The 13,425-nt window shown below is 41.6% G+C and overlaps 1 protein-coding gene across 2 annotated transcripts; it reads right to left on the bottom strand.

The window, feature by feature from the left end:
• Positions 1-257: 257 nt before the first annotated feature.
• rbbp5 (retinoblastoma binding protein 5) lies at positions 258-13,285 on the bottom strand. 2 transcript variants are annotated; one of them, XM_006628433.3, is made up of 14 exons: positions 13,135-13,285; positions 12,617-12,642; positions 11,891-12,063; positions 11,118-11,258; positions 10,308-10,470; positions 9,842-9,951; positions 9,395-9,514; positions 8,907-9,060; positions 8,171-8,242; positions 7,638-7,755; positions 7,104-7,173; positions 6,556-6,800; positions 3,925-4,002; positions 258-1,110 (listed from the first exon to the last, which is right to left on the bottom strand). In XM_006628433.3, exons 1-14 carry the CDS (start codon positions 13,151-13,153, stop codon positions 1,058-1,060), a joined length of 1,542 nt encoding a protein of 513 aa, XP_006628496.1. In that variant the 5' UTR covers positions 13,154-13,285; the 3' UTR covers positions 258-1,057. The 2 variants fall into 2 exon arrangements, with proteins under 2 accessions (XP_006628496.1, XP_015198018.1); XM_015342532.2 differs by having other exon boundaries at positions 3,811-4,002.
• Positions 13,286-13,425: the final 140 nt, after the last annotated feature.

The following is a 13,425-nucleotide window of genomic DNA, read 5'->3' on the forward strand; positions in this document are numbered from 1 at the left end:
ATGCAGAATGATAAACACAAAAAAATAATGGTATAAGGTTTGTAAAAAAGCACCACAAATCTTACTCACTGTATTTATAATATGTCCAGATTGCTTTCTAGAATCTCAGACTCTGCATGTTTAAGGAAATGAATCTTGATGTTATTTTGCCACCTAGTGGCATTAATACGCAAAGCAAAACCCTGATGAACAATGAGGAATTGAATCATGAGCTCTTTGTCTTATTCATTTGAAATCTCAATTTCCACGAACACGTCCAGTTTTTTTATATATTTTTTTTTAATTTGCACTTGAAACCTTTAACATCTGCTACAGACATAGGTTCATGATAGATCCAAAAACATCCAAGCAGCACGTAAAAGATTTTCTCTGAAAAACAAATATTTACATACAGAAAAATACACAGTACACATTACCTTTATCTATATCAAAAAACAAAAAAAATGGACTAGCTAAAAATCATTAAACGTTCCCATGACCTTAAAAATAAAAATAAAAACTGTTCTGGCTTCATGGTACAAAGTTCTTTGAAGGACTTCAAATATCCACAATGAAAAGGTTTCCGTTTTCAAAACCAAGAGGAAAGGGGCAATTTTTAGACAGAAGTTCACGCACCCTTATCAGGGAGAGTCAGCTGTGCTCATTTAAACCTTTTTGTTAATGGAGGAGTTTGGGGGAAAAGAAAAAAACTGCCAACATGATCTGCAGACTTGGAAACCCCTGCCTTTGGCCGTCAGCTGGTCAGGTCACGCTGCATGAGTGTGAAAAAGTGCCTCCATCGATGGGCTGGGAAACCTCACCCTCAGCCACGATGGATTCTGTCAATGAACTAAAACATGGCGGTTTGACCCTGAGTTCTGTTTCAGCAGTTCCTCCCAAGCATCCATCTGATCACCAATTTGAGTCTAGAAGGGGGAATGAAATGAGAGACCCCGGAGCCAGGAATGTCATCCATGCCAGAGCAAGAGAGATGTCTTTGTATTGCAGGTCCGCATAATCAGAGACCGGAGAACACCGATCAATTCCTCCTTGAGCTTGTTTCTCTTTGGGTGGCAATTCAGTCCAATCCCTGCACTTCGTGCTGCTTGTACTGGGGCTGCACCAAATTCCCTGTAACATGATTGCAACATAATCACAGAGAGTGGCAGGGGCAGAAAGCAACACACAGTAAAAGGCTATGCGAACAGTGTCTGCAGTAAGCTGGTCAGCACATTCTAAAATAAGGCCCAAAAGTGAAAAAGCACTTGGAATACTGCAGGAATACAAAAATGAAGCTGTTCTTTAAAGAACGAAGGAACTTTTGTCGGTATCCCATGATGAATTCCCTTAGTGTCTGTGCACCACCCCGTGCATCTCAGGGAGGTGGGAAGAGCCTGGACACGTGTAGCTCACACGGACACAAGGGGAACGTGTGAATTTCTCCAGAAAGACACCCCCGTTGAGTTTAATATGTTGAAAAGATCAGTTTAAATCTGAGTTTAATTTGGCAGTGCACTCAAAATTCACCAAAATGTTTTTTTATAAGAAGCAAGTTAAATGCCAGAACATTTTTCCTCTTGTAAAATGTTTTTTTCAAATGTTGTCCATTCCCTTTTTTATTCTTGATCCCAATAAGTGGTATGAAATGTTTTCATTTTTTAAATGAAAGAAAATTAAGATGACTCGTTTGCCAGTGTCATCTGACAAATGACTTTATAGTTTTAGGATATTATGTATCCGTATCAGTGTACATTGTGAACTAACAGGCCACACTAGGAGTTGACACAGGATATTCCCTTTAATAACTGGTTATATTGGCACAGTGATTCCCTGAATTATTTTCCATAGAGAAAGAATGTATTTAATTAATTAATATTGAATATTAAAAACACACTGCTTATATTTTACAACTAGTAGAAGCCCACTTGTTTTGAGGCAAACTAGATAAGTTGCACACAACACTGCGGAACTGGAGGGCTGGTGTTATTTCCGGTCTTTTCAGTAGTACATGGTAATGGCAGACTGTGGTAGATGGAGCCACTTAAAACGATATCAAGCTAATTTAGGTCACATAAGAGCTCAGATTGAATGAAAACCTACACAGACAATACCCCCACAGAACCAGAGATAGACTACGCTAGTTTATATGGAAAAAAAAATATTTTTTATGTTACATAATTTTTATGTTTTCCATTTTATGTTCTCATTTTAATGTGGCAGGGATCTGGAATTTAGCAGGGATCTGGAATTTAGCCTGCAGTTTCTTTTTTCAAGGAGTTTAGTGTTGCACTATGTCACCATCTGGTGGACTAGGCATGCCTCTGTCCATACCGACGTTTTAAGATCCAGACCAATACAATGTGGTGAAAAATGTCTCACAGAGCTACTTTTTAAGGTCTGTATATACATTACATTTACAATTATTCTCTTGTGAACCACCTGCAATTCTTTGCCTACATTTAAACTTAAAATACAACCCTGCTGGCTGCCAGATACTGTATTTTAACACGGCCAGCTATGCATTTCATACAGTAGACAAATTAATGTATGATTAACGAAGCTTGTAATGAATATATAGACCTTGCAAAGTACCCGTTGGACAGATACACAAGACACTGAAATCCAGACTCCAAACCTTCGACGGTGCAAACAGCTGGGTAAAGCATGGCAGGAACAGAGCAGGAAGGGCAAGGAGCAAGCAGGAAGTAGGCAGGACCAGCCACAGGAAGTGACACGGAGAGGGAGGTATCAACTACCACTGGAGTCTAAACCTAAGCTGCAAAAACACTGGGGATCATTAAAAAAAGGTTTGACCAACTGCAGTCTGAGTGTGTCTATAAGGGTGCATTTAAAAACAAAATTAGGGGCAAATGCAACAGCTTTGCGATCCTCGGTTTGGAAAATGTCAAATTACAGCAAATCTCAGACCTTGGGCATGAATATTGATATGCTACCAGGGGGACAGTACAACTGATCCCAGTAGATCTAATAATTAGGCTACCTTGTGTCAAGAGAAAATGAACAGGATTTATTTCTAAGCAGAACTGTAAATTACTATCTGTCATACTGCCCTGTTTTAAAATGAAAACAGCTTACAGCTTCCTTTAAGCAAAATAACTGCAGCTGGGTTTTCTGGTGAGTCTAAATCACAAATTACCACGTTGTTTAGAAGGACAGGGCTGTATGCATTACATGTAAATCTGGGGTGGAGTATTGAAGAATAAATATTCTATCACCTTACAGTGTCCTGATGGTAACTAAGTCAAAATGCATGGCTCATTTCTTTCGGAAGAAGAGCAAATTCAATTTAGTAGCTTTCGACTGTGACGTAATTTTACAATGCTACCAAACGGAGAGAAGAATCACTCAGCTTCTGAGTGTCCTAAATGCAATATATTTCTCCGAATAGGAACTGAGAATTAAGAAACTGTGACTGTTCAGAGCACGGCATTTATTACACTTGGAACACAGCGAGTCCAGATCAATGGCAAGGCAGTGCACAGCTCTCTTACTGACAACTCAAGAGCTGAGGAGCGCAGGTTTATGCAAAATACTGAAAGACTCTGTCCGGCAACAAATATCTGCAAATACATTTTGCAGACGGAATGGACCTCTGCCGAGATCAACGCTCTGAAGAGAAGGAGGCAGAAGAGTTGCTTTCAGTATCCTACACACAATCTGTGGTTCTTCCATGTGCTGCGTCAACACCGCACTGGTAAGAGGGCGCAGGAGCTAGGAGGCAGGACCAGTTCCCAGTGAAAAGGCGTGGCAGCTCTCTACAGCGCAGCTAAGAGGCAAGCGGCTAGGTAAGAGTTTCTCAGGGGTCCTTACCTGTTGTGGGCTGTCCCATATCTGCCTGCGCTTTGCCCTTCACTCCTCCTTCCAAAGGCAAACCTCTGTCGCCCTTGTAGATTTTGGCTTTAAAGGGAGAATCTTTCTCTTTACCTTTTGATCCCTTTGGCCGACCGGCTGTCTTCTTCTTGGACTTGCCGTCCCCCTTTACGCCCAGCAACGGGTGCACTTCTGTGGGGTACAAGAGAGAGACACTAATACAGACCTACAGAGTTCCACAGCCAAGCGCCTTCATCAGTATCTTTCTACACGTCTCATTCTGCATCACTGTCACGCGGATTTGGCTTTGAAGCTGCACGCTGTTGTTAAATATGGGCCGGCTGTTTTAAAAACCACTAGCAAAACCCACCAAGGAGGAGCCATGGGTAATAATCAATTAATCAGAAAACGAAAACAAATCATTCACATTTTAAGTTTATCTGTGAAGATACTTCCTTTAAGCATCCCCGTAAAATGTTTTTTTCAGATTCCCATCTAATCTTATCTTTGAAAATCCAATGCATGAATCACTTAGGATTTGGGTCATTTTCCCCACAATGATCACCCACCGTGTAAATAATTAATTTCAGTTACAAATTTTTCCACTGAAATGCAAAGCTACGGAAACCCAAGTGACTTGTGTGGATGATCTTTGATTCTCCACAATCCCAGCTTGAATTCACTGAAAATACAAATGAGAGCGCATATGGCTGCAACAAAACTCTCTGTTGCTCTCTAAATGTGTGGCAGGAAGAAAATGATACTCCTTTGCACATGCATACACAGGGGGGTTAAACATGCATATACATGCATGTAGGCTAAGTGAACATATGCTGTGATGTGCATAGAGTGTGCATACTGAGGAGCACACAGAAAGTGATGTGCACTGATTAACAGGGAACACATGCATACCTGCAAGTCCATATGCAAGTACAAATAACTAATGCATCATTTCTATCAACCAATTTTACATGTAGTTATACTGGACCATCTGGCTACCTGAGTTGCCACTACAACTTCCTAGGTGACCTAAGAAATACTTGTGGTACATGAAAGGCCAAACTGCATTCTAACAAGAGCATAATACAATCACAATAGCATTTAGATGACCAGGAATATTAAAGTTAGATGGCCAAGCTATGAAGTTAGGCAAACCCCATTGTTACTGTTCAGATTACTTTTCCACCATTTTTAAAATCCTATAACATCCAACCTCCCAGATGAAAGAAAAGAACATTTTCCAGGGCTGTAAGGTAGTTTGAAAAGTAAAAATTACTCAGGTAGGTTGCATTGGTTAGACTTTTCACTTTGTTGTTCATGTTAAGCCACATCTACATGGCTGTGTTCATGGAAAGTTAAGTAGTCAGATGGTTAGTGGCTACCAACATGGATTTGGCAAAAGACACTTGACTGGATTCTATACCAAACATACTTTGCAGAATGAAGTTAAACCTGGTTTTCATAAAGCAGGGTGTACTAAAACTGTATCAATGGGTAATTTACATATACTGCACTATATCCGAATAGTGCAGAGTGGTATTCATGAAACTTCATTTTTGTCTTAGAGCTCTCAGGGATCTACAATGAATATGAAAATGAAGCTGTTGAGTCTCATAATTTAGTCACGTGGTGACCATGTGTTCACTGCCCTATACAGAAAGAGACACGTTTCTCACAGTTTTTTACAACCAATGAAAGTACAGATTTTGAAACTTGGTGCACAATGCCATATCCAAGATGTAGATTTGTTCGGTCAATTGGTCACATGGTTTGGTTGCAATACTGAATGTAAAAAAAGATTCAAATGTACTGTTTTCATTCAATTGGAATGGAATTTAGTATATATAAACTAGAACAGGTTCTCTCTCAAACTCATACAACAAAACAAATTGTTAAGAAACATGACTGATGCAAGCTGACTATATTCCAGGTGTGCTTAATTTGCAGATCTTTATGTTGCAACAGATATCTATAATTGAACGCTGAAGGATTGTCTATAATCTCTAAATTGTAGCACGATATGGAAATGATTGTTCCTGACTGAATAAAGCTTGCTAAATGATCTGATATTCACGTAAGACTTCTGACAGATCATTCTGGATAAATAAAAAATTAGCTAATAGTTCCCTGAAGAATGCAGGTAATAAAAGTTATAAAAGACTGCTGCTCTTTTATGTTATTTATGCTTATCCACTATTTCCCATGTTCCATGGCATAAGTTCCTAGTTCTTTCACTTCCATTTTAAATCATTCACCTGATAAATATCTTGGAAGGTGTTTCGCATCTCATTTTACTAACACTGCAATTGCAAAGGCAGTTCAAAAGAAGTAGGCCTGTACTATATGCCCTATACTCTGTATGAGGATGCTTCTGCTGGGAACAGCCGGCACTCGCTGAGTATTTCACATGACCCTGCGAGTGTACCTCACCTTGGGTGTAAATGGGTGCACCTCAAGGTGGGATAGTAGAAAAAGGGCGTACATATGCGAATTACGGTCATATGTTTTTGTACACAGTTCTGCCAAATAAAGATTATCAGACATGACAGATACAAAAGGGAGCTGGAACACACATATTTTCAGTGGGTATGGTCCTGTGCATGAGCATGGCCTCATGCAGATGATCATGCAGAAGGCACAGGGATTAGAAAAAGGGAGTCGGATGCTGTGTGAAAAAATCACACTATACCACCGGGCCTCAGGGTCCTTGGATTAATATGGCACAGATGTGAACAAGAGGCATACCATCGCTGGGGACACCCTGTAGCTCGATGGTGGTGGTCCGGGCCTTCTTCTTCGGGGGAGCCCCTTCAGTGGAAGGTTGCCGCTGCTTCTTGTCAACCCCGCCTGTGCCAGCAGAGGGCTCGTCAGAGGCATTGGTCTGGCCGGCTGCATCTGGGGGCGGGCCGAAAGGGTTCTCCTCTGGGTCCTCCACCTCCGGGGCGATGGGGAGGTACAGCAGGGCCTTATAGTCCTCCAGCTCCTCGTCACTGGTGGAGACAGGAAGAGATTGACAAGATAGAACTGACAGAGCCCCTTCTGTGGCGGGTACCCCAAAAAGCATTAATCAACGATACGTGAAGGAGATACTGTTTTTCAATCCATATGGACAATGCTCTTTTAAAACACCAGCTGTGTTTAATAGGCTCAGCATGAGAACATCTTGCACAGGTGCGCCTGAAGAACAAGTCCCAGTTCGTGGGAACACTATATATAGCGTGCCTTGTTTCTTTCTATGGTGCTGCTGATGGGCAAGAGTAAAGAAACCTGGAGGCGGGAAATTTGAGCCCCACCTGCTGCAAAAAGCGACGATTGGGTCCACAGAGGTCACATCTACCTCCTCGTCCTCTGCTGCATCAGCACCTGTGTGATGAGCAAATAAAAAAAAACAGCACTTTAGCACTTTGCATGAAGCTTTACTGAACATACTGTTCATAAGATGTGCCCTTTTTATAACTTTCTTCGCACAGAACTGCAACAAAGTATATCAAAGCACGTGCATTTATTAAGCCTTTAGATGCAAACAACGGCTCAAGATTGAAAACAAGCACATCCATTAGCCTGGCTGAAAGTGTGACTAACTATTCTAAACACAGCTATCTGTTCAACCATAACAACCTGCATTATCGTTTGTAATTTCTGAACCCAAGACCAGCAGATCCTGAGGAGTCATATCTGTGACTTCATATTTATATACGATATGCATCTGCAAGAACACTGCTGTGCATCACCTGAAGCTTTTGTTTCATGGTTTAGCAGAAACTTTACATTTCTCTCTGTGGGATGACAAAGCTGCTGCATGCTGCCACCCTCTGTCTGTACAGTACCTGTCTGTTCAGGTTCACTTTTGTCTTCATCCTCAATATCAAACTCGGACTCTCTCTCCTCATACTCCACATTTTCATCCAGCTCTTTGAAGTCAGGTGCGAAGGCACTCCAGTTTTCCTAGAGACCAGGAAAAACATGGCACATGCATACTGTAATCTAAAGTGGCCAAAAGAAGGAGCAAAACAGGTGTTAAAAATCCTCTTTGTGGCCTGGCTAACTGCAGCCCACTGGAATCCACCAGTACACTGTTTTCCAAGCTGGAATTGATGAGCAGCGGAAACGAATCAGCACTTAAACTCACCGTCAAGCTTTATGGTCTCTTCCAAAAATTCTAAACAGCTGTCATTTTGTTCCAAGTGTTACAGAAAGGCAGTTTTACTTTAGTTTTCCACAGCTAATTTGTAAGTTGAAATACCTCCCTCACATATGCTCTGAATTCTTGCACACTGCACACACCTCTAGGCTAAAACTTTAAGCACTCCAGGTCATTATTCTTCAGCCCAGACTAGCAGGACTGACACTGCACACTTACCACCTGGTTCTGGGCCCAGATAGACACCACTCCGCTGGAGATAGAAGCAATTATGGGCCGCACCGGGTGCCACTGAAAAAAAAGGAGTGATTTGTATGATTTCCAATGTCTAAAGAATATAATTGACATAGACACTGCAGTACTAATCATGTGTCTTAAACACTGCTTCGCTCCAGAAAAGATCTGGCAAATAAGAAGCACACTGTATCTTTCTGGAAAAGATTTAATAAATCATGAATTGATGCACATTTCTATTGCCAAGCTATACCCGCGGATAACATAGTGCAAAAAAAACAAGCCATCCATTGTAAGCAGTAGTTCTTTACAAAATAAATTACTTTGTAGCATTACCTATGGAATTACTAAAGTAATTGCCTTTAATAACACTTTCATTTTATTTCAGGAAGAATAAAATAAACTTCGCCATTTTTTCTAGGGGAACTGCAGGTATTGATCTAATTTTGTATCGTGTCTGAATTTAAATTCACATCTAAACAGCACGTAATGGAAATGAAAAAAATAATGTAGGTTAATTGGCTTCTGTGGAAACTGGCCCTGGTTTGTGTCTATCTGCCCTGTGTTGGACTGGCATCCTGTCCAGGTTGTCTCCCGCCTTGTGCCTGTTGCTTGCTGGGATAGGCTCTGGTATCCCTGCAACCCTTAACGGGAAGAGGCAGTTAGAAAATGGATGGATGGAGAAAGAAGAAAAAAAACTCGGGAAGCCTTTCACGCTTACCGCTACATCCAGCAACAGCTCTCCGCGGGTGCCATGAAGGATCTTGACCAGATTGCCGATGCTCTTCTCCCAGATGTAGAGGGCGTGCTGCCGGGCCGAGCCAGCCACAATGTACTCCCCGTCTCCCGAGAAGCAGCACTTCTTCCAGGGCGTCCTGCCAGAGACAGAGAGGAGGGTGAGATCAATGCAGAGATGTTCTGCACACACACTAGACTTTACTGAGTCTTGAACAGCTGAACTGCTGTCAAATACCATACAGCAAACGCCTTCAACCACTTGAGCAAAGTACTGAGTTCAAGACGGCGGCAGTTCAACGCCATGATTCTTCAGCAACACAACGGTTACAAAGGGCAAAGGCAGTCTAAAAGGCTAATAAAACTCAGGGGATTGCATCTCTCACAGACCAGTATTGTGCACCACTGTGCACTGATGAAACAGTGTTGGGACACAAGGGGATACCCTGCTTGCAGTAAGGACAAGCTACAGACCTGTTGACCAAGTCCTGGAGCTTCTGCATGGGCTCCGGCTCTCCGTCACGGCCACACGTCAGGATCTCCCTCCCATCGTACACCCGGATTATCCGGTCCGCTGTGTTAATGAGGAAACAGCTGGGATTGGGAGGGGAGGGATGGTGGAGGGGGGTTAGCAACACAAGCGTTGTTAGGACCAACAACTCTGATCAGCACTTAAAAACTCATCTTTTTTTTTTAAATGCCCTCGAATGGAAGGGGCACCTCCACAGAAAGTCACGGAAAAAAAAAAAACGTTGCCAACAGGAGACACTGCAGAATTTGTATTTGTTTAAATTACTGATGCTGTTGAGCAAGAAACCCAACACACGGATAGGCTCAATGGTTTCTGAAGTAAAATACTGTATTTGTATTTACTGGCCATGTGACTTTGTGCATCAAGCAGCACACGCTGCTAGCGCTTACCTGCCCTTGCGAGCGAACTCGATAGATTTGATTGCTGTGGTGTTGCTGGTTCCTGTTGTCACTCGAAAAGAAGCCACTAGATCCTGGGTGTCTGTCTTCAATACCAGAATCTGAGAGAACATAAAACAACTCAGAATGTACAATCACTTGTGGTCAATGGGGCCTTAGTTTAAACTAAAAAACTTAAAAAAAAAAACAACTATTAAAAATCCCCCACAGGTATTGTTAGTTTTTCTATCTTCCAGATTTCTATGCCTTCTTCAAAACTGAAATTTCATCCATAAAATCCAACCCCAAGTAACAGAAAACGTACAAAGTAGAACACATCTGAAAGTAGTTTCATGCAGACATGCAACTACAGTTTAATCTCGGTATGTATTCACATAAGGAAGGAAGGATGTTTAATTTACCACTTCTTTAAAAGGCATTTAACCACCCTGCACATAGCGCTCTGGCGCCCTCTGACCTTTCCCTTGGCATTGCCCGTGTAGATGTACTCCCCACGACGGTCGAATGCTGCCACCACATTGAGGTCTGAGTCATCGTCCACCGGAAGCACCACATGCTTGGAGTCAGACAGCGTAAGAAGTACTGGCGCCGACTTCATTGGGCACACCAAAACTCTGTTCCTAAAGTGCATAAATAGGGCAGACTCATACACATGCCAAGTGTGGTACCAATATTTATATATCTCACATCCACATCCAATGCCACTCTAATTTGGATGTAAAAATATTGATTTTCCAGCAGGGTGGCTCAGTAGCACAGTGGTTCTCATTGCTGCCTCACAGCGCTGTTTCCCTGGGTTCAGTTTCAGGGGCGCTTTCTGTGTGGAGCTTGTATGCTCTTCCCATGTTTGCATGGGTCTCCTCCAGATACACCAGTTTCCTCCCACAGTCCCAACACACACTGGCAGGTTAACTGCCTTCTGGAAAAATTGGCCCTGGTGTGAGCGTGTATGTGTCTGCGTCTGCCCTGTGATGGACTGACATTCCGTTCAGGGGGTATCCTGGCTTTTCGCCTGTTGCTTGCCAGGATAATAGGCTCAGCATCCCCAGTCACCCAAGTTTTAAAAATGGATGGATGGATGGATGCATATGTTAAGTTTCTTATTTTTTACTCTAATCAAGAGTTAAACGTAAGCAGCGGCCTTTTTCTATGTAATTTATTGCAGTGGTATCACTGGAATCTCCTCCTTTATTAAGACATGTGACATCGATCAATAACACAGGCTGTCACCCCAGTGCTAGGTTTCAGGAGGAAGGGCTGTACTCACTGGTCGCGGGGATGAAACTGCACTTTGAGGATGGGGGAGGGGAAGCGGAACCTCTGATCGCAATCCCCAGTCAGGACGTCCCACAGGGATACAATGTTGTCTGTGGAGGCGCTGACTAGCTTGTGTCCGTCTCGGCTCCAGCTGAGGAAAAAAAGGGGAGCAAAAAAAAAAATATCACAACTTAGGTTTCAAACTTTTAATTATCTGGACAACGAATGGAAAAAAAAAACTCTATCCAGGGATCTATTGCTTTAAAATGAAATGACGTAAGTTACAAAAATATCTATTCTCAACTTTTTTTATGCTCAGCATTTCCTTAACTGTTCTACCACCTGATTTTAAACATTTAATAAACATTTCAGGACAGATAATGGAAAAATGGCTTGTAATATTCATTTTGGCACACATTTCTGACAGAAACCCCTAAATTTCATGAAAGAAGGCAAATTTTCTAAGTCATATTTGTCTGATTATTGCTCCCTCATAAAAATATATTCATAATAAGTGCAAGATGCTGTCTGAAGCATGTAAGCATGCTGTGTGAATGACAAGCATACCTTCTACCCCCAAACCCCAAAACAAGCTGCAAAACACTACAAGAGACTGCCTTACCTAAAACAGCATGTTTTGATATCTGTCTTCTAGGGTCATTTACAAGCACTCATAATGAACAGGTTCCATTCAGTTTCAAATTAAATTTAAAGTTTGTATTTTCCCAGTGCAGCAGTTTGGTTTAGCAGACACAACACTGCCAGTGGGTTCAGAACACTCACCACAGTGAGCAGACTGGATGGATATGTGCGCTGATAATTTTGGCGATGCCCCTGGTGAGGAAATCCCAGATGACGATTCGGCCATCGTTGCAGCCTACGGCCAGCAGGGTGCCCCAGCGGTTGAAAGTGCAGGTGAGCGCCATACTGATACAGTCCAGAGTGCCATCTGCCTCCTAAATGGGAATCAGCACAGAAATTATCATATATGCAGCACTGGGCAAACAGTTAACCTAATGCTTCCTCTTACCTGCTGTTGAGCATCTTCAAGCGCTATAAGTACCTTAAACATGAGTGGCATTTATTTCACAATGTCTGGATACGTTTACAATCCAGTCCCATTCTATCCTCCTAAGAGGATTGCCTTCAGCCTTCAGGCTGTGACAAAGATAATGATGTTCCAGTCTGAATCACAAAAATATCCAGAGATAACTTCTTAATTATTGATCAACTTTCATCCAAGTCAGGACATTCTCATATAGGTATTTCACAAAGCCAAAGAATTGTACAAAGCAAATCTATGCTACAATATTATAAAAGTATATTAATGGAGGCTTGAATAAAAAATAGTTAGAAATCTGCATGATAAACAAATGCAGTTCTACAAAGAAATAACTACTAGGACTTGGTTCAACATGCTTCTGAACTTCATGCTTTACCATGTTATTTAGCAGGAGAGAATATTTTAAAAATACTACGCTAGAATGCTAAGGAAATCCGTTGACTTACCTCAGGATAATTCTGCCCAAAGGACTCTGAAGAAAGACAAAGAAGATGTTAACAGCTCTGAATCTGACATTTGCCGTCTGATCAAGCATCACTTCTCATACTTGTGCACGACATATTCAAGACAATTAAACTAAAAAATAAGCAAATATAATTGCTTAATAGAATGTTGTGTTAAAGACTAGTATATTCTAAACATATACCTATATCAGTTTCTATCAAATCCGTTCAAATCAGATACTAGTTCCACTGTGAGACCAAGTTTAGTTCTCAACAACAACTATTTCCAACGTTTAAAAAAATACCTCTTTACCATTTGACGTTAATCTTTTTTCGATTCTGGCAATGTTTTTTCCAGAAGCTACAGTGGGAAGGGGCGTGTACTACATGTGAAAAAGCAGAGGTTAATTCCTCACCCAGATGTAAAGACATCGTTTCTGCTGTGGAGCTTTCCAGTACTCTACTACAACATCGGAACCGAGAGAATAAAAAAAAAGAAAATTAAATATATATAGACATACCAAGCAGTTCTAGATTCATCGTGAAGTCCTCGATTCCAATCCCAAATACGACAGCTTCAAAAATTAACAAATACAAACAATAAAGACCGCACCGTTCAGTCTCCAGTTATCCTTCAGCCATCAAAACAAACCAGAGCGACTGGCGCCTAGTTGCGACGAAGGACCCCTAGTTCGTGGGTCGTGTTAACGTTGCCGGAATGTTAAAAAAATGACAATAAAAGTAAATGACACAGTCGAGTTATCTACATGTAGAGCTGACAATTGTGATTAAAAATTGTTTGTTTTAGAATA

Source organism: Lepisosteus oculatus, chromosome 5 (genome assembly GCF_040954835.1).
Source record: "Lepisosteus oculatus isolate fLepOcu1 chromosome 5, fLepOcu1.hap2, whole genome shotgun sequence".
Taxonomy (NCBI): Eukaryota; Metazoa; Chordata; class Actinopteri; order Semionotiformes; family Lepisosteidae; genus Lepisosteus; species Lepisosteus oculatus.